General features: G+C 55.0%; 1 protein-coding gene across 1 annotated transcript; it reads right to left on the bottom strand.

Moving 5' to 3' along the window:
* Nucleotides 1-14,231: 14,231 nt before the first annotated feature.
* On the bottom strand, nucleotides 14,232-15,128 carry MIND_00553300 (uncharacterized protein; the record flags this gene model as incomplete). The annotated part of the gene is made up of 3 exons (XM_037362311.1): nucleotides 14,232-14,750; nucleotides 14,803-14,868; nucleotides 14,916-15,128. 3 exons carry the CDS (start codon nucleotides 15,126-15,128, stop codon nucleotides 14,232-14,234), a joined length of 798 nt encoding a protein of 265 aa, XP_037222603.1.
* Nucleotides 15,129-21,578: the final 6,450 nt, after the last annotated feature.

The raw sequence follows: 21,578 nt of genomic DNA, 5'->3' as shown, positions 1-21,578 counted from the left end.
CCGCAACTGCTTGCTGCGCATGAATTCGCTCCTGCCAAACCGGACTAATGGTCTGGGCCAGGGGCTTACGACGAGCTGGCGGACGAGCACTGCTGGTATCCGCCGCGGTAACACCGCTACGTGTCATTCGTGTTGACGATTCAGACGCTGGAACTGGCGTCGCTTCAAGAAAGAGGTGGTGGTCGGAAACTCCAGTGGCACCATGAGCTTTGCATGGATCGCGTGGGCGGCAGGGAGTCGTTTCAGATGCTTCGCGCTCTGCCTTCAAACAACAGCTCTTGCAGAGAAGGTCGATGCATTTGACAGCGCCGGCGGTGCGATTTTTGCTCCGTGTCAGACAATCTTGATTGCGACAGAATATACCTCCGGCTGGGTTGATTTCGGGGGCGGGATATGGTGGAGAAGGGCGTAATGGGAGTGATGAAAGGCGTTGAGGAATATGCTGGCCGCTAGATCGCAATTTGAAGCGCTCCACAAGGGCTTCGGCGTCGGCCCAGTGGTAAAAGTCGTCTGTATGGAACACGGTGTAGTGGCAGCGCGGGTTTGAACACTATAAAATGTTAAATCTCAATGGTTTGGGGTGGCAAACCACACGCCGCACCGTCTGAACAATTCGACCACGATCCCGGCGTCCATTTTTCGCGTCGTTGGTGCCATCGTGGACGCGGACGGGTCCCATGTGGCTGCCACAGCTGGGTTCTCCGCAAGTAGCTCGTGCAGCGAATATGGGGTCGGGTAGGGATGACATGGAAGGGTAGGGTGTGGGAGTGGGCAAAAGACACCCAGTCGCGCTTTTATACGCGTCCACGGTCGATGTCCAAGCACAGATGGCCAAAGCGCAGGGGCGCGTAGTGCCGGCATCGCGCGTAAGGTCTACATGGCGGTCTACGCGGAGGTCCAACGGTGGTCTATGGCGGAGGTCTACATGGCGGTCTTGAGAAAAGGTCTGCGTCACACGTCATGACGGCACTTACCCGATTAAGCCAGGTCTACTGATGGGGTCTGGTAGACCGGTCTATTAGACCGGTTTACCAGACCACCCTCCTTACGAACGGAACGTTCTCAATTTGAATGGAGATCAGAATTGAGTTTTTCGGGTCACGCTATGTGTGATGCAGCGGGTTTCGAAAGGGTAGTAGAGAGCTTGAGGAACACCAGATAATAGAGAACCTCGAGGTCGCTGGAAGCCAGCGACCTCGAGGTCGAAGACCATAGGCGTACGGTCGGACGGAGAGGTTTAGAGAGCTTCTCAGCTCTGCCGTCGAGGCCACAAACGAGGATAGAACAGAGAGACGATACGAGTCGAAGAGATGGATGAAGTTACGAGTCAAAGTTATAGCGCGCGTGACTTGCATCACGCGCGCCGGTATTTGTAAGTACATCAGCTATTATCTAAGTGTAGTCGATTTGGAGTGTCCTTTAGTGTATATACGCGTCACAGAGCCCCCCACACTTCTAGCAACTACCTTCGTCCTATTCCTCCAGATCCATGTCAGTCACTTCTTGATCGACCGCACTACTCGCATGTTGCCCGAATATCGAAGCGGCATATCCTTGCAGCATGAACGCCGGCGGTGGCAGTGATAGGTCAATTGCTATTGGCTGAGCTGGCGGGAACATAAGGGGGGAAGGACCCATCATCTGGCCTGCCGATGGAGGCGCCAGGGCAGCTGCTGTTTGAAAGGTTGCCGGCTGTGGCGGCAGCGGCACCGGAGGAGCAGGCGGAGGCACTGGATGAGCAGCGGTAGGAGGCGGAGGTACGGCCACTTGAGCTACTAAGCTGGCAGCTGGGTCTGAAATGTTCGGTGCCGGCAGCACGGCGGTTGATGCGGATGAGCTGGCCCCGGCATTAGGCACTATCGGCGAGTTGGTCACTAGGTCCCATCTGCCTAGGCGAATTTCCCGCTCGATGTGCCTCCTCTCGTCGCGGGTTGCGTCTCGACGGCCCCTTTCTCGGTCCCGACCCCGCACTCCCCGTAGCCGGAGCCGTCTGGGATCCAGCCGTGCTCGGTGGCTGCGCCTGACTCAGTGCTTCTGTTGAAGGGGGCTGGACGTGAGGGTCCTGGGCGTCCGCGACTTCCGATCCCGATTGCGAGCCGAAACGCCTTCTTGTTTCCGGTATTTCTAGGGCGTTGGGCAGCGAGGGGCGCCAGGGCAGAAATCGCCTGTTTACCGGCGACCCCAGACGATTCAAGAGGCTGTTCCCGTTGGGCGGGGCGCTCGTCGTTGGTGGACCCACTCTGTCCAGCAGGGACCTCTCTGCTCGTGATAGACCATCTTGCTCGACTCTCGGTTCCGACCAGCTTGATGTAGATACTCTGGATTCCAGAGCATCTTCCGGAAAGGCAATGTCGTACATGCTCTGCGCCCAACGACTACTGAACTGGGACTCTGGCGGAGGTTCGTCCACCTCCATCGCGTCGCTCAGCGGAACCGCCGCAACCTCTCTTTTTGGCAGGTCGCGGATGACCCGGTTACGATCCAATTTCCACACCTTAGGCTTGCCGTTCCTCGCTAGTTCCGGAACTAAGCCAACGGGCTCCACGTCTATTGCTTCGTATAACGGCACGTCGGGGCCTCCAGAGAGAGGTGGAGGGGAGTCTATTCGGGGCAACGCTTCGTGGGTCGCCGCGTCCGCCAAGATAGGCGTCTTCACGGGTTCGGTTTGCGAACCCGAGGTCGTTACTGGCGCCTTGCCGCGTCACCCTCTAAGGCTGAATCTATGCATAAGATACTGGTGGGCTCCAGAGAATGTAATGCATAAGATATGGGTGCCCACCCAAGCGCTAATAGCTGAGGATTGTGACAGAGATTGTGACATTAGATCAAGATGGTCATTATGCAATAGGATTGATAGATATGACTTATGTAATATCATATAAAATATCTTTAAGTCCCTTTTCTTCAGGCCGATGACCCGGTATGTAATTAGGGGGACTGTGTGATATGGAAAAGAGAATATCATCCTAATTGGGATGAAATTGATGTATCTCTATATAGCCATCAGAATCAGTGATGGCAATCAAAAATCGTTCCACATCAATGCTTATATCTAAATGGCATCAACCCATCAATGATAGGGCATCAGGACACTCCAATAATCCTAAATTACAGTTATTTTATATATCAAGAAGCAGGACCCATATCTTATGCATTACATTCTGTGGAGCCCACCCATATCTTATGCATAGATTCAGGTATATGAGCTGGCCGCGTACGGAGGAGGATGAGGAAGCTTGCCCTGGGGCTGGCCAGCCCGCGGCTCTCGTAACGTTCCGGCTGGAATCCAGTTGGTGATACGAGCTACGCGCGAACAGCTGGATCCTCGAGAACTCTCGAGGTTGTAGGTAGTTGAGATCCATATCCCACCATTCCAACCCGAGGAAGCTCATACCCGCTCTACCAGCCGAGATGTCCGCGAACTCCAGGATGGTATGCTGACCAGACAGGGTGATCTGGAGCAAGTGAGCCTTGCCACGCAGCCTTCTGATGACATCCAGGTTCCAAACTTCCTCGGCTGTCTCGTAGTTAGGCCCGTCGATGTAGGGCAACGCGAGTATTCGGTAGCTCGGAGCCGGAGGAGCAGGCATGTCTTCATCACGCAGTAACCCATCGTCAGATACGTCGTCCTCTTCCATCGCTACCGGATTCCCCTTAGCCTTCTCTTTGCCCTTGCTGTTCTTCGTTGGATCGGACGTTGGATCGGGAGGTCCTTCGCTTGGCAGAGGCGGACCGGGCGGGCCGCCGTTATCCCCTCCATTCGGGCCTCCCGCCGATGGACGCCCTGGCTTCCAGGGCAGATCCTCGGCGAGAGGAACGGGAGCGATGCTTCCTTCCGGAAAGTTTGCTAGTGGTTCGGTCGTGGGGTAAATCCAGAACGACGGTCTGACCGGTTTCCATCCTCCATGTTCATCACGCGTTTCATACGGAATGCGAGGAGCCGGCATCCCGTACCGGCCGACTTGCACCGTGCCGGGTAGAGGGTTTTGGTCGTAGAGGACGAGAACACGTCGATTCTCACGGTCCCACCAGAAGTCGTTCTTGCCGGAGGCAATTATGTTTCCCCTGCCCGAAAGCTCCATTCGCTTCTCGCCGAGCTCGCTTATCCCAAGTACGAAGCGAGCCATCTTCCCCGAACCCTTCGACATTTTGAGTACCGCGGGAGGCACAATCCATGGCATCCGATCCGGATGAACCGTTTTGTACTTTAAGGGCTTGGGAGCGAAGCGGTCTCGCATCGGGTTCTCCAGCGGTACTGGGACACGGTTGCCATTCTCGTCTCAGTACATATAGCTGCATCTATGCAAAAGATGTGGGTACCATCCCAAGGGGGTAATGCAAAAGATGTTGTGACAGATGTATTTCATGAATTTCTCACTGGAATCAAGAGATATGACTAATATAAAAATACATATAGGAAGAGAAATCACCTTTTCTTCAGGCCGATGAGTCGCAATATAATATTTGGGACTTATAAGCCCAGGGACCAAAAAATTAATAATCGATTAAGTAAGGTTGATGTAGCAAGATGCAGTCATCAAAAGCTCTGATGGCAATCAAAAATCTTTCCACATTGATCAACATACCTATATGCCATTGATCCCATCACTGATACCTTGATATAGCAGGCAAAAACAAGAAAACAGTATTATTTTATTTAATTCTCAAGCCATTGCCCTCATCTTTTGCATTACCCCCCTAGGATGCTGCCCACATCTTTTGCATAGATGTAGCCATATGAGCTGCTCGTCTCGAAGTTTCGACTCGAGGGACCGAATGCGCCGACAAATAAGGCTTTCCTTCTTTGCACTTCAGGCAAATCCCGTTGCGTGACTGGCTTCTCCCTTTCCACTGGAAAGCTAATGAGTTCTGGGGGAATAGAAGAGACATCCCAGTCGCTGGCGGAAGGTGCCGTCTCGCTTTCTCCCCATCCGGCATTCGGTGTTGTCCAGGCGTCCGATCTCAACGACCAATTTTCCCACCCGGACTTGTCGTTAGGGATCGGCTTGGGCTTGTCCTCCGGAATCCGGGGGAGTCGGCGCCGCGGCTCCTGCATTCGACGAACCTCTCAAGGAATCTTCCGAGAAAGAACTAGAGACAAAAAGCTCCCATCTCTCATTAGATATAGGCCGGATTCCGAACCTAAGTCCATCATGAGGGAGCGAGTTTGGGGCGAGGGCCTCCTGGTTACGTCTAGGAACGGCGGCGTAAGGGGAACGACCGATGAAGTACTCCGTCTCCGAGCCGCTGAAGAACCCGTTTGAACGAGGGGCGTCCTTGACTTTGGGAAGTAAATCCGGGGGAATGGTAGCCAGTATGAAGCACAGTACTCCAGCTAACCGGAGGGTATGCGTGAGCTTGACGTCAAGCCCGTTAGCCCAAAAGCCCATTAGGTTGTCGTTAACTGGGCAAGGAGGACGATTGGCGCCGCGTTTTTCCTCCTGGATCAGCGTGTTGGCCATGTCAATCCAGGCACGTTTGAAGCGGAGCAGTCTCTGGACCTCCACATAGGTATCGAGCATCTCTTCCCACGAATCGGGATAGCGGAGAGTGTTGAGTAGATCGTAGACACCCGTGATCTTGAAGGGCTCCTTGGATATTCCTGGAATCCAGGATTTCGAAGCGCGGACCGAAGATTCGACTGCGAGGGAAGAGGAAATTAACTCCCCCAAGTAGTTGGATAGGTTGGTACGAGCAGCTAGGGAGACGCGCCCTTGCTCTGGAGCGGTCTCTTCCCAGCACTGAGTGAAAGGTAGATGGGCCGGCCAACCGAATTCCCCTTCTTTGACCGAAGTGGGCACGCGAACGAAGGCCTCCAAAAGATCCTCTTTAGCATATTGGTACTGAGGGCTAAGGCACGCGTCGAATCTTCCCCAATGCCCGTCGTAACGCTTGACGCCGGCATCCGGCTTCAGCGTGCGACCAATGGGTACCCCGGGCATGAAGGGGAATCGTCGGGAGTTCGGCGACCAAATCTCGAAAAGCTGATCTCGGGAGGAGATCAACCTTCGTCTTGCGGGAGCGAGCCGTAAGGGTTCGGATAGTTGGCAGTTGAGGAAGACGGTGTCTGAGTAATCGACCCAAGGTGATAGTCATTTGGTGGTGAAGCATATCGATGTAGGAAGCGCCTTCTCGTTCGGAGGGGCGAGGACCTTAGCGTCGTCCTTGGGCGTGGAGGCCATCATATAGTAGTTAAGGAATAAGAAGAATGCGTCTGGATCCAAGCAGCGTGGCGGATCACCAGCCTCGCTGCCGATTTGACCAAGATGGTGGTCAAGAAGAAAGAGTGTTTGATGGCACGGGTCACATCAGTCACCTTATAAGCTAGCCTGTGTGCTGACTAATCCAGCTTGTGTACGCGTAAATATTCTCGTTTCAGCGCCGGGGCATTGCGCAAATCGTACTCAGAGACCCAGGAGTCATCGGCGGGACCATATCCTTCCCATCGAACCAGGAACATGCGATGTCCGCCCTTCCTTCGCTTGACAAGACGATGTCCTAGGATAGCTTCCACCGCATACTCCTCCGATGGCTGTAGGTACTCCCGAGTGTCAGGCAGAGTCGTTCGTTCCCCGAACTCTTCTGGCAATCCGTGGTATCTACGTAGATGCTCTACGTTGAACACAGGGTGCATGGAATAGGAATCGGGGAGGCGGAGTCGGTAGACTAGCGGGTTTATCTTCTCCAGCACTTCGAACGGCCCGATAGTACGCTGGACCAACTTCTGCCCCGTTCCTTCCACGTCCACCAGCTCTAGAGAATGCGGATTTACTAGGACCATATCGCCTTCGGCTATGGGCTCTACTGGACGTCTGCCCTTGTTGTAGGACTTGGCTTGTCTGTAAGGGCAACCCCGGAGGCCTGAGATCAAGGTCCTAGCAGGGGAGGATCCAAAGCGTGAACATTGGTAAGCGAATACAAATGAAGCTGACCTAGCAGGGGAGGATCCAAAGAGAAGAAACTCTAAGGGTCCGCCTGCTAGGTAGCTGACTATATACTGCTTGTCCGTAGCTGCCGCTGTCGGGCACAGAAGGCTTGGGCGGCGTCGCAGGCGAGGTCCCAGGGCGACCGTCGGGAGGGCGTTGACGGATCGGTGATTGTGCGGGCGAGATGGAGGGCCGGACCGGAGACGGAACCGAGTCGGACCGGATCGGAGGCGTCTCCGAGGGGCCGAAAGGGAGGTTCCCCTGACATCACCCCCCTTTGAATGCGGCGTCCCGGCCCATAGACCGGAACGGAATCGAGTCGAAGGTCGCGGAGGCGATGTGTCGTGGCTTGCCAGGGTACTTACGATAGAACTCCGCAATTTTCTCCGGGCGAAGACGCGGTCGAAGCGGACCCATTGGTCGTGCGATGCGTCGTAGCCTTTCCATCTGACGAAGTAGTTCAGCCGCTTATACCTCACCCTTGCGTCCAGGATTTCCTCTACTTCCCACTCCGGGACTCCGTCCTCGAGGTCCGGAGGGGGCTGGTCGTAGCCGGGGCGTCCGTCGAAGGGGTCGTCCTGAGCGAGCTCGAGCTTGACGACGGGGAAGACCGGGTGGAGCTTCGAGTAGCGCGGAGGGAGGTCGAGCTTGTAGGCACCTTTGCTGATCTCCGCGACTATCTTGAACGGCCCAAGGCGGCGATGGGAGAACTTTTCCGAGGGGCGAGTCGTCCTGATGTCAGAGGCATCCAGCCAAACACGGTCGCCAACCTTAAACTCCGGAGACGGAGTCCGTCTCCGGTCGTAGTAGCGCTTGTACTCCTCTTTGGCCTTAGTGAGCGCGGCCTTGGCTTCAGCAACACCAGTGGCGATCCGGTCGCGGAACTCGTTCACTGACTCCATGGCGGAACGGACTCCGGGTTCGAAGCCCATGCGCGGGGAGCCGTCCCGTGTCCGTCATGAAGGGGACCTGCTGCGTGGAGGGGTGAACGTGGTTGTTGTAGGCGAACTCCGCGGCCGGAATCAGCTCATCCCAGTCGTCCTGCTGGTAGTTGGTGAAGATCCGCAAGTACTGCTCCAGCTCCTGGTTGACGCGCTCTGTCTGACCGTCTGTCTGCGCGGGTGGTACGCGGTGGACGTGGCGGGCTTGATGCCGATTAGACGCCAAAGTTCTCGGGTGAAGTCCGCGATGAACTGCGAGCCGCGGTCGGAGACGTACTTCTCCGGAGTCCCATGGTGCCGCCAGACATTCCGGTAGTAGAGGCGGGCTGCCCCTACTGCATCGACCGTCGTATGACACTCTGAGAAGTGGGCGCTTTCCGAGGGTGTCAACGACGACCATGATCGCGTCGTACCCATGGGCTTCGGGAAGCTCTACGATGAAGTCGACGGAGACGGTATGCCAGCGTTCGGAGGCGTTTCCGTGGGGTGCAGTTCTCCGTGGGGCAGTCTCCGGAGTGCCTTGGTGCGACAGCACAAGTCACAGGTCGCAACATACCGGCCGATATGGCGAGACATCTGAGGCCACCAGTAGTTCCGGGAGACCAACTCCAGGGTCTTGAAACGACCTGCGTGTCCGGCGACTCGGGTGTCATGGCAGAGCTCGATGATGCGTCTCCGGAGGTCCTTGTCCTTTGGTACGACGATCTTTCCTCGGAAATGGAGAAGACCGCCGGAGACGGCCCACTCGTCAGAACGTGAGGAGCGGGGGCCTCGAGCTTGACCTTGAACCTTAAGAAGTTGCCGGGCCGCTAGTGCGACGGGCTCCTCCAGGTCAGGCTCACCGGAGAGGGCATCACGGATATCACGGAGGAGTTCAGAGCCGGGACCGGAAACGGAAACGCCCTCGAGTGCGCGGACGTGGAAGAGTTCAGGCCGCAGAAGGACGACGTCGGAGTTGTCGGAATCGACTCCGTGGTCGGGTCTCCGGGAGAGGGCGTCAGGCCGACCCATATCGCGGCCAGGTTTGTGGTGCAGCGTGAAGTCGAACCGGGAGAGGTACAGAGACCACCGGGCCTGTCTCCGGTTGAGGTGTTGCGTCTTCCCTGAAGTACTCCAAATTCTTATGGTCAGTCCAAATCTCGACAGGGTGCGCGGCGCCCTCGAGGAAGTGTCTATATTCCTCGAGTGCGCGGATGATCGCGAGCATCTCCTTGTCGTGGATTTCGTAGTTGCGCTGGACATCATTTAAGCTTTTGGAATAGAATGCTACAGGGTGCCACTTCCCGTCCGGGGCGGATTGTGAAAGAACCGCCCCGTCGCATAATCAGAGCTGTCCGCCTCGAGTCGGAAAGGCCGTGTGTCGTCCGGAATCGCCAGGACCGGTTCCGAGGTGACCGCGTCCTTGATCGCTTGGAACGCGGAGGCCTCCGCGTCGCCCCAAGTCCATTGCTGGTCCTTCTTGGTGAGCACGAAAAGAGGGCGCGCAAGGGTCGAGAAGTCCCGAATGAACCTGCGGTAGAAGTTAGCGAACCCGAGGAACTGCTGAATGTCCTTCTTGTTTTCCGGAGTCGGCCAAGCGGAGACGCCTGCGACCTTGACGGGGGTCCATTTCGACGTGGTTGTGGGAGATGATGACTCCGAGGTACTCGATTGACGATTTTTCGAAGTCGCACTTCTCCGCTCGGAGGTACAACTTGTGCTCTCGGAGTCGCCGCAAGACCTCCTGAACAATCTGCCGGTGTTTCCGGAGGTCGGAATGGGCGATCAAGATGTCGTCAAGGTAGATCATGACGTCTCCGGAAAGGATGAGGTCCTGAAAAATGTCATTCATCATCGTTTGGAACGTCGCGGGAGAGTTTGTCAGGCCGAAATACATCACCAAGGGCTCGAACAGGCCTCGGTTAGTCCGGAAAGCCGCTTTCCACTCGTCACCTTCCTTGATCCGGACGTTGTTGAAGCCCCAACGGACGTCGAAGTTTGGTGAAGTAACGAGCGCCTTTGAGCCGGTTGATGAGGTCGTTGATCAGCGGAAGGGGGTACCGGTTTTTGACAGTCATCGCATTGAGAGCACGGTAGTCCTGGACGAAGCGGAGTCCGCCGTCCTTCTTCTTGACGAAGAAGACCGGAGACGCCATCGGAGACTTGGAGGGGCGAATCCGGCCCGTCGAAAGCCCTTCCTCGATGAACGCGTCGAGCTCGCGTTGCTCGAGGGGCGAGATGGGGTACACCTTTGCAGTTGGTGGGCTTAGCGTCGGGGACGAGTTCAATGGCGTGGTCCCAGGCTCTCCGCTCCGGTAGCGTGTCGAAGGACTCCTTGTTGAAGACGTCCTGGAACTCCTTAGCCCAGTCCGGGATCTCGGAGGGCGGAGGGGCGGAGTTCCTGGCGAAGGCTTCGGCCAGGCGTTGCGAGACAGTACTGCCAGCGCGTATCTCCTCCGAGGGGCGGAACGAGGTGTAGAAGATGCGGTCACCATCTTCAAGCTGACCATCGTCATCGTCGTCGTCGTCGGAGTCCGGCGTCAGATCAGGCAGGCCGGAGTCGTCACCGGAGACGGAGTCGTCTCCGTCATCAGACCCAGAAAGGTCCATGGCGCAGACCGAGGGGAACGGGCCGGAGCGGAGACGCTTCTGAAGCGACCGGAGTCGCCGCAACTCGGTCCGTTCAACCCGCTCTTCCTCACGGCAGGTCGAGCAATTGCGGGGGCACCGTGTCATCTTGACCTCCTTGGTTTCCCAATTGATCTCTGGGTTATGTTTCCGAACCAGGAATACCCCAGGATGAGGTCTTGCTTGCCAAGATGGGTGACGGCCAGCTGAACTCGTTCGGCATGGCCCTTGTAGCGCAGGACCAAGTCCGCGATCTGTTTGATGGAGCCAGCGTCATTGGGGGTGCCATCGACATTGAAAACCGGAATCGGCTGATCGAGGGTGCGGACCGGAATGCCATTCCGAGCAACATAGTTCGTGTCAATGAAGTCGGAGGTGGCACCACAGTCGACAAGCCCAGAGAGTGAGAGCTTCAGCGCCTGGTGGTGGACTCGAGCTCTAACGGGAGGTGGAGGGAGTTCGCCCCAGGGGCAGCGGCAACGGTGTACTGCTTGGGCAGTTTCTTTTCCCAGGCAGTGAGGCGGCGGAGGACGATAACCGGAGTCGCGGGGCGGAGTCGGAGACGGAGTCGAGGCGGGGGGCAGGAGAGGGTGTGTCTTTCGTTTCGGGCTCATTGTAGGGCAAGGAACTGCATTCATCATACAAAGAGGCAAAACGATTTATAGACGCGAACGAGGGCACACCAGTCACTCGTCGCGGGGACAAAATCCTCTCCGGCCATCGACTCCGCTGCCGTCTCCGGCAGGGCAGCTGTGTCCGTGTAGCGGGCGATCAACTCCGCTAACATCTCGTCACCGAGTTGTTGGATCACCTCGTCGAGGATGTCCATTGAGCGGACATCGGCGGGGAGGGGGCAATCCCGGGCGAGATGGTTTGGGTCGCCGCACCTGAAGCAGGCGCGACGAGGGGCACCCCGAGCCCTGGTGCGATCCAACTCCATAGGGACGGGAGCTGGAGGCGCCGGAGCGGGGGCGCGGGCCGCGGGTGGCACGACCGGAGCCACCGGGCGGAAAGGGGCCGGAGCCGGGATGCGGTTGACCGGAAACGGAGTCCGAATCAAACCGCCAGGCGTCTTGGGGGCGGCTGACTTGATCAGCTTGGCCCGGACCAGGGCCTCGTATTGACGGAAGGCCCGGGTGCGCCAGCTAAGGTAATCCCGGAGGTCCGGGGGGTCGTTCGAGGACGTGATTCCGTTGTTGATCAGGGGGTCAAGTCCGTGGCGGAACTTGGTCACCTTGACCAACGCGTCTTCGAATCCGGCGAGGTCCATCAGGTCCTCGAGTCGTCGGTGTACTGGTAGACATCCTTTGTGCCCATGTGATAGGCGGAAGTCTCCAGTTTGGAGAGAGCATGATCTTGCTCGTTCTCCTCGACGAACCGGAGTCGAAACTCGGAACGAACGAGCCCCAGGACGGAAACGGAAACGGGGCTTTGCTTCCGTGGCGCTCCGCCCATTGCTGAGCGGGTCCTTCTGCCATAAACGACATGGCATAGCGGACGGCCTTTTCCTCACTCGCCTCTCCGTTGACCACGAAGGCCTCAGGGGCAAGGCGGGCATAGGTGCGGACCGCGTAGAGGAACGCGGCCGCGTTTCCGGTCGCCGTTGAAGGTGAACGGGGGGTTTGGTCGCAAGACCAATTTTGAGGCGAGGTTGATGTCGCCAAAAAGGGCTTCGAGTCGCCCTGGACCGGAGTCGGAGTCGGAATCGACGTCTCCGGCGATGGTGTTTGGGGTCCGCCAGCATTATTAGCGGCGGCAGCGGCAGCGGAAGCCTGGTTGGTGAGTAAAGCAAGGGCCTCAGTTAGGCTATCGATTTTCGCCTCGAGTGAGTCCAGCCGGGCGTCTGCGGCAGGAGTGACTCCGGACGGCATGACGGGTGCGGGGACCACAGGAGTAGAGGAGGAGGGGACAAGTGGCAGGGGCGGTGACGAGGGCGGAACGGACTCGTACTCCGAGCCTGAGTCAGCGCCGAACCTGGCAATCTTGTCCGGTTGATCCCGTAGAGAGTTTCTTCTGCTGTAAGGGCAACCCCGGAGGCCTGAGATCAAGGTCCTAGCAGGGGAGGATCCAAAGCGTGAACATTGGTAAGCGAATACAAATGAAGCTGACCTAGCAGGGGAGGATCCAAAGAGAAGAAACTCTAAGGGTCCGCCTGCTAGGTAGCTGACTATATACTGCTTGTCCGTAGCTGCCGCTGTCGGGCACAGAAGGCTTGGGCGGCGTCGCAGGCGAGGTCCCAGGGCGACCGTCGGGAGGGCGTTGACGGATCGGTGATTGTGCGGGCGAGATGGAGGGCCGGACCGGAGACGGAACCGGAGTCGGACCGGAATCGGAGGCGTCTCCGAGGGGCCGAAAGGGAGGTTCCCCTGACATTGTCGTTCCTGAGCTAGCGCGATGGTGTCATGAGCCTTCTGCCGGAACGCCTCCAGAGTTTCTATGAAGTCTTCGCCTTTCTGACTAGGAAGGAAAGGACGAGCCACGGGATCCGTAGCGGAAAGTAGAGTCCCAGCGGAAGAACGAGGGGAGTAGCCCATCAGCAGGAAATTAGGGGAGTAACTGGTAGACGCGTGCACTGTGTTGTTATACGCGAAGTTAACCTCGCCTAGCCACCTTGCCCAGGCCGACCGGTCTCCGGCGACGTAGGCGCGCAGCATCTGCTCGATGTAGGCGTTCAAAACTTCCGTTTGTCCATCAGTTTGAGGATGATGGGCCGAGGATAGAGCCAGATGACTACCGTACTGCAAGGCAACGGACTTCCAGAAAGCCGTCGCCCATCGCTTGTCTCGGTCCGCGATTATTCGCTCGGGCATCCCAAAGCGATTAACCACATGATCGATGAACAGCTTGGCGAAGCCTTCTTGTGATAGCGTGGTATGCGTGGGCACGAAAATCGCGTATTTAGTCAGTTTATCCACGAACACTAGTATCGCGTTGAACTTTTCCGCACCCGACGGTGGTAACCCCGTTATCATGTCCATTGATACAGTGGCCCACGGAGCTGCAGGGATATGCGCTGGGCGGAGTCCGCCCATTTTGCGACGATGGTCGGTCTTGATCTTCTGACACACATCACAAGACCGCGTGAACTTTTCCGCGTCTACGGACATCGACGGCCAAAAGAACAGTTCGCGGAGACGGGTGATCAACTTCGCTGGGCCCGTGTGGGCCGTCTCATGAGGGGATTCATGGACCCATTTCAGAATGAAAGGGACCTTACTTCGCGGGACGCAAAGACGGGTATTCCAGTCCGCATCCACAAAGTAAAGCAGTCCGTCTCTTCCCTTGCGGAATTTAGAAGGGGTAAGGAGTAAGTCGGCGTGCGAGATGTCCTGCGCTATTTTGTCTCGGAAATAGCCGTCCTTGCGATATCCCTCCGCAAACTCGGCAGCGAAGTCTGGGGATAGACTAACCAGCAGATGCGCTTTCTGGTTCCAATCCTCGTCAGAGCTGCTTGTTGGCGGCTTCACACCGGCGGGGTAGGTCCAATGGTCCTCTTCTTGGAATGGCAATGACGGCTCCGACTGAACCCTTAAAGGCAATTTTACAACTGATTCTGCACTCAAGTTCCCAGTGGGAAAGGCACAACAAACATGTGATATATACACTATGGGGGTGAGAAAGTAATTAAAATAGTATAGTATATAACAAGGACATTATCCGGAATCTTACAATTCCCTTTCTTTTCTCTTTCCTTTTTGGGAGAATTTTTGCTTAATTCTTTTGGGAAACCACAAACACCAATACCGAGCCGTTCAAACTACTCGGGAACTACATATGCGGGAGGAAACGCCTTCCCGTTTGCTTTCGTCACCTCAAAACTCTCTAGATCGATCCCATTCAATGTCCGAACATTGAGCGCTCTCTTCGCGGGATCCAGCATAGTGCCTTCTGGCCCAGCGAAGCGGATGTAAACCACGACCCCACACGTTTTGCAAAATGTGTGCTTCCCTTGCTTCGTGTTGAAGTCGTATTCCGTCGTCTCGGTCTCCGCATCACGGACAGTGAGGTTTCTGGCCAGGATGTAGGCCCACCGGGCGCCGTTGCGCGAGCAGATGCTGCAGTTGCATTCGGTGACCGTTGTGATCTTATTTGGCTGGACGAGTGTGTAGGCCACGGCGCCGCAATGGCAGCTCCCGTTGTAGACGGCTGAATCTGACGGAGGCTCTATAGAGGGGACCGGGTGTGTCGGGGCCTGATAAGCCGGCTCGGTTTGAGAGCCTTTGAAGTCACTGTTGATGGAGAGAGAGTCAAGGTCGATGCCCTCGATGGCGCGAAGCTAGGCAGTTCAATTAACGCAGAGAAAGAGAGATAATCTGTCGTCTTCTCACATTCACCAGAGTCAACGATTTACTGCTGATATATATTGCAATAGAAGTGCCGCATTTTGGACAGAACTGGATGATAGGATGAGAACGAGTGAGGTTATGTTGATGGCTCCGACCTTGTGCTCCGCCTGATGCTTTCCGAAGCTGTAAGACGAAAGCGTCGTTTGGAAGTCCCCCTTGGTCGCCACGAGCTCCCCATCCTTAACCAGGACATATCCATTCCGGGAACAGATGCTGCAATCGCAAGAGAATGCATGCTTGAGCTCATCGGCGGCGGTCAGCGTGAACTTGAAGGCGCCGCAGTGGCAGTTCCCGAGGTACACTGGCATGATTGTGGAGAGCGAAGGGCAAAACTGCGACCCTTATAAGACTTCTGCGATCGTCACAGCATCACGGGGCTTGTGACCGCGTATCATGCAAGCCTCTGCGAGCCTGTGCCCTCACGCATTCAGACGCGTAAGTTCGACCGGAAACGATAGACGGAGACAGGTGGGTCTTTCTGTATGCTATCTCATCAGCTTAGATGAGTCGAAATGTTCATTCCGACCGATACAACGGCATCTTCGACGACTCTTACTCCTTCAAGGCAGCTATTAGGATTCTCGGAGGTGTCAATAGGAAAGGAGCTGAGGTCTTGAATCTGGAAACAAGACCAGGACCTAGCTGGCTACTTCGAGTCGCAGCTTCGATTTGTCGGAAGATGATGACACGCTCGTCTACGGGATGGGTCAGCCCCGGCCAATGGAAAACTGCGAGAGATACCGACCGAATTCCGAATCGCCTTATGGATTTCAGCGACGGTGTCGTGGTGTAAGCCAGCGCGGGCACGCCGAGTGTCTCGAGGACATTATGAATCGAACATCAGTCAAAACCTGAGAGTTCGTGAGCATGAATTCGAATCAAGAGCAGGACCCCCGACAACCGGCTCACATGTCCGATGCCCCGCAGGGCAATTCAAGAGCCTGCGAGGGTTAGATAGTTACCGGTGGCTTGTCCGTTGATGGAAATTCCATGGCTAGTTTAATAGGCTTCGATGGGCAGGATGAAGTCGATTTTGAGGTACCAAAATTACAAGTGTCTGGCTCAAAACTATGGGTACGACGAGACGAGTCCGTTAGGGAGTCGCATCCAACTCTGAAGAGGCGAAATCTCTGGCCCTCCCGCGGGTCCGAACGGCGCCAAAACGACGCCATTCGGCAAGAGGACAAGAGACGTTGTTCTTCCACGAGCGTAACAGGACCAGGCGAAAAAAAGTGAGCCTGGTCCTTGACTTGGCTTGTGGGTGTGTTGATCAATCGAACGAACGAAGAAACGTCTTGCAGGATGTATTCGTGTAGTGTGGTGAGAGCGAAAGAAAGAAAAATTGCTGTCCTGATTGATTGATGGTCACAATCGTCACAACTCTTGCTTGTTCCTGATAGCGTGAAGTCAGGCTGCGCAACGATGACCCACGTCTCTTGGAGCTGCCCGATATGTTCTTACAGACAACGGTAGCCGTCGCGCTCCTCGGCCTGGTCTCAGCCTCCCAGGCCGTCTTCAATGTGCCGCTGCTAAACGTGTCATTCGTCCCTTTCGGGACTTTAAAAGCCCTTTCGCAAGAGGAATTCACGACGCTGGCCCATCCAGCCTTCCCAAACTATGGGGTGCGAGTCAAGAAGAGCGACTTCTGTGATGGACGCGTCGCGTACGTGTGCTCTCGCTCCATTTATTACCCAAATTAACTTTTTTTTTTCGGTAGCTCTTACACAGGCTACATCGACATCGAGGCACGCCACTTGTTCTTCTACTTCTTTGAGAGCAGAAACGATCCATCCACCGACGATGTGATATTCTGGACCAACGGAGGTGCGTTTTGACTGAATTGTCATGTTTTTGCTAACCCCAGTCAACCAGGGCCGGGTTGTTCTTCGGGAGTTGGATTATTCATGGAACTCGGTCCATGCAGAGTCAACAACGCGGAAAACGGTACAGTCTACCACCCCGAATCGTGGAACTCCAATGTGCGTCTCGCGGCTCCGCCTTTGCATCCATCCTAACGATTTCACTAGGCGAACATCTTCTTTATTGACCAACCTATTGGCGTTGGCTTTTCCTACGCCGACTTCGGGGAGTATGTGGTGCGTTCAAAGTAATAGATTTCTATCGAATTTCCTCTCATTTCGAGTACCAGAGCACCACCGAAGATGCCGCCCGCGACATGGCAGCCTTTGTCGCCATTTTCTTTGCCCACTTCAATCAGTTCCAAGGGAGAGGATTCCATATGGCCGGCGAATCTTACGGGGTAAGTGCTCCTTATATGTTTTTTATGGAATTATATCGGGTTAGGGTCGTTATGTCCCTGCGTTTGCTGCTGCAGTCTACGACCAAAACACATTCCTGATCAATGCTGGCATTCCACCCATCAATCTCTCGTCGGTTATGATTGGTAGCCTACTTTTTTTCCTTGCTATACAGCCACTTAGATCTGGTCAGGCAATGGTATGACCGACGTGCCCACTATGATGACGGGCTGGTATGAGATGCAATGCTCTTCAGCTTCTGTTCTTCCCGTCCAGAACATTCAGTATGCTTCAATGACACTCTCTCTTTCTGGCTGACAAACTTATAGGTCTTGCGTGGCAATGAAGACTAGAGTGCGCATCGGAAACTCCTTCATTGCCAATGACTGAATGGAAATATATAGCTTCCTCGCTGCCGCAAATGGCTCAAGGAATCCTGCCAAGACATCTACGATTCCATCAATTGCGCATCCGCCATGTCTTTCTGTCTCGAATCGTTGCTCCTCCCGTATGCCTCGCTGGGTCTCAACACATATGATGTCACAAAAGAATGCGGTTCCAGTTCACTATGCTACGAAATTATTGAGTACGCGCTGCCTTTGAAACAAGTAGTTCCCAGACTTACTCACCCTGACAGCGAAATAGTCAAATTCCTCAACCGCGCCGACATCCAGGCATCTCTTGGCGTCGACCCCTCGAAAAGCAAGTACGCATCATGCTCCGACAAAGTGGGCGCCGACTTTGGCCACCTGCAGTACGACCTCATGCATGGTTCCACCGAATACGTTGCCGGTCTTCTCGAGCGCAACATCCCGGTCCTGATCTACGTCGGGAGCTACGACTTCATCTGCAACTGGCTCGGGAATGAGGCATGGACCCTTGCGCTGGAGTGGACCGGGCAGACGGCGTTTGCCAAGCAGCCGCTGCGGGAGTGGACCGTCGACGGCAAGAGGGCCGGCCTGACGAGGAAGGCGGGCCCGTTCACGTTTGCCACGGTCGATGCTGCGGGGCATATGGTGCCCTACGACAAGCCGGCAGAGTCGTTGGCGATGGTGCAGCGGTGGATTGCGGGAAAAGATCTTTGAGTCGTCGAATGCTTGAGCAGTCAGCAGCGTCAATGAAAATTGTTTTTAACGCTCTTCCGATAATGATAGCGCACAGCATATCTGACGTTCGATTTCGCTACGAGCGTCCTGTATTGTGGTGTCTTGGTCTTGCTCAATGTACAGGCTCGTGAACCTTTGATGCAGACAGTGGAAGTGGGTCCTTAAACCCATCGTCCAACTCAAAAGCCCGAGCAGTGACTGAATAAATGTATGTGGTTATATCGACGACAGTTTTATGTCAATTTTTGGCCTCGAACCCCCGCACAGAAGACGGAATGCACTCACCATTGTTGTGGTGACTGTCCCGTCTTGTACGGTTCATCATAGGTCACCCAAAACCGATCTCCTGGACTTTGGCTTAGTAAATCAATATTCTAGAAACTCGCGCAAGAAGCCCCATCTCTTATACACACCGACCAAGCAGGCTTTGTCCCAAAACGGCAAATTCGGGACCAAGTATGGTTGACGAAAAGATTAATCGAATACGCTGAAGTGTCAGAACACGACGGGGTAATAGTCGCACTCGACCAAGAGAAAGCTTATGACAAAATAGAACATGACTACCTATGGCGGACTCTGCAGAAATTTGGAATACCAGAGCAATTTATTAAAACCGTACGGGCACTGTACAGCAACGCGAAAACATATGTCATGATCAACGGAGAGCGGAGTGAGCACCCCTTCAAGGTGACGCGGGGAGTGCGGCAAGGGGACCCACTCTCATGCCTTCTGTTCGACCTGGCCATAGAACCACTCGCAGAAGCACTACGATCCTCCCACCTGAAAGGGATCAAAATCGAAGGTAGAGTGGAAAGAATTATCACCTCCCTCTTCGCCGACGACACAATGGTGTACCTCGACAAGGAAGACGACTGGGGTGAATTATGGAAAATTCTAGATGAATGGTGCATTGCAGCGGGGGCTAAATTTAATGTTAGCAAGACGGAAATCATCCCTGTCGGGAGACAACAGCACCGTGAGGCAGTCGTTGAGTCGAGATGCATTAACGGACTAGACGGCACCAAAGTGGCTGACAACATCAAAATCGCAATGGACGGAGAACCAGTTCGCACCCTTGGAGCCTGGGTAGGGAACAACGTCGAAGATGCAGACACATGGGCAAGAACCCTTGAAAAAATTGACGGCGCTCTGGCGCATTGGGAACTGAGTAACCCTACAATGGAGGGACGCAGGCTCATTGTTCAAATGGTGGTGGGAGGTATGACACAATACCTTACCACAGTGCAAGGCATGCCCAAGGAGGTGGAGAACCGAATCGAGCGCAGGATACGCAACTTCCTATGGGCAGGTAAAAAGAGCGTGACGATAAACAAGGAAACAGTGTACGCACCGAAAGAAATTGGCGGCAGAGGCCTCCTTGACATCCGGGCCCGGAACGAAGCCATAACCATAACGTGGCTCCAGAGATACCTAAATTTCGGCCCCGACAGACCCTCATGGGCATACGTCACAGACCAAATACTGATAAGGAATAAATCTGACGACCAAAAATATGGAAGTATGGAAACACGCACCAGCCCGTACCTACAACACTGGGAGCCCAAAGTATCATCGGCCAAAGTCGGAAACGACCTCGCACGCCTGATCAAGGCAGGAAAAGACCACGATGTCGGCATCGAGGCAATAGCTGTGTCCCGAAACATACAACGCAGTATGCCAATATGGCACCACATCAAGTCCAGCGAGGATGACTGGAGGGTCTTCCGCTACCCAAAGGCAACAATCGAATGCCTACACAAGAACCACAAAGTCAAGTCAGTCCGAGACGCGGAAGAACTGGCGAACAAAATGCAAACACGAAGACATACGTCACGAGTCGACTGTAAATGTACATCGTGCCAAATAACGAGGGTGGCGTCTAAATGTAAGCACCCGAATAAGTGCTACGAGAAGGCGAGAGACATGCTACATACCATCCAAGACAAATGGGACCCCAGATTGGCCCAGCCGGAGACGATGGAGGAACTCCTTGAAGACACACCGGTCGCACTCGATGAGAATATTGTCCCATTCAACCGGAAAGTCACCACACGAGGGTCCATAGCCGACACATTCCGCGTCTTCAGAAATGGAGCGCGAAATAAAGCAAAAGCGGCCCCGGACACTTCACCGCTACCCGCAAGCGGCCCAGCCGTCACAGTCTACACAGATGGGTCAGCACTTAAAAACGGAACCCCCCAGGTGCAGGCTGGAGCCGGCATCTTCTTTGGGGAAAATGACCCTAGGAACAGGTCACTGAGAATCCCCGCCCACCTCTCGCCATCCAACCAGGTTGGAGAGCTGGCGGCAGTAAAAGAAGCCGCAGAAATGTGCCCCATCGACCGCCCACTGCACATAATCAGTGACTCAAGGTACACAATCGACGGCCTCACGAAGAACCTACAGAACTGGGAAGATGTCGGATTCTTCCTCGTGGAAAATGGTGAGCTGGCGCGCGCAACGGTGTCGAGGATCAGAGAACGCAGGGCGGAGACGACCTTCCAATGGGTCAAAGGCCACGCTGGCAACGAAGGGAACGAAGGGGCCGACGAACTGGCTGGCCTTGGTGCAACACAAACCCCCGAAGACGAAATTCGTATGGATTTGAGACCAGACTTAGTCCTCCCCGGGGCCAAACTACAGGCGATCAAACAGTCGACGGCCTACAAAATAATCAGACAAATAAATATGGCGAAACCGGACTACGAGGAAGCCCTCAATAGACGGGCCACAAGGGACAACATGTCCAAAGCACAAAACGCGATTGAGTCGCGAGAGGACACGACCGCTACCGAGAAAACAATCTGGAAAGCGACGAGACACAAAGATGTGTCACGCATAATCCGAATCTTCATGTGGAAACTGCTGCATGGGGGCTTCAAAGTGGGCAACCACTGGAAGGACATCCCACAGTACACAGACTGGGTAGATTGCAGGAAATGCGGACTCACCGAATCCATGGAGCATATTCTGACAAAATGCGAATGTCAGGGACAGGAAGAGATCTGGAAATTGGTGAGCAACACATGGGAAAAGAAAACAGGCAACGAAATTAAACCCACAATCGGCCAGATAATGGCCTCTGGTGCACCCGGCGCGAGCCAGGGAAAGAGTAGTGGCGAAGAGCGACTATACCGAGTACTAATATCAGAGTCAGCATATCTCATTTGGAAGCTTAGATGCGAACGCGTCATAGGAGATAAACCAGAGGCGTCGCTTGAAGAGATCAGGAACCGCTGGCGCAAAACAATCAACAACAGGATAGAGATAGATCGTGCACTCACCGATAAGAAAAAGTGGGGCAAGAAGGCCATTCGCCGCTCGGTTGTACAGGCCACCTGGGGCAAAACACTGAGGGACGAGGACCAACTGCCGTCGAACTGGACGTCGACGA

Source organism: Mycena indigotica (assembly GCF_014461135.1).
Source record: "Mycena indigotica strain 171206Taipei chromosome Unknown Mind.scaff0004, whole genome shotgun sequence".
NCBI classification, from domain to species: Eukaryota; Fungi; Basidiomycota; class Agaricomycetes; order Agaricales; family Mycenaceae; genus Mycena; species Mycena indigotica.
The sequence above is the reverse complement of the archived record's forward strand: the minus strand, read 5'-3'. Positions and strand labels throughout refer to the sequence as shown.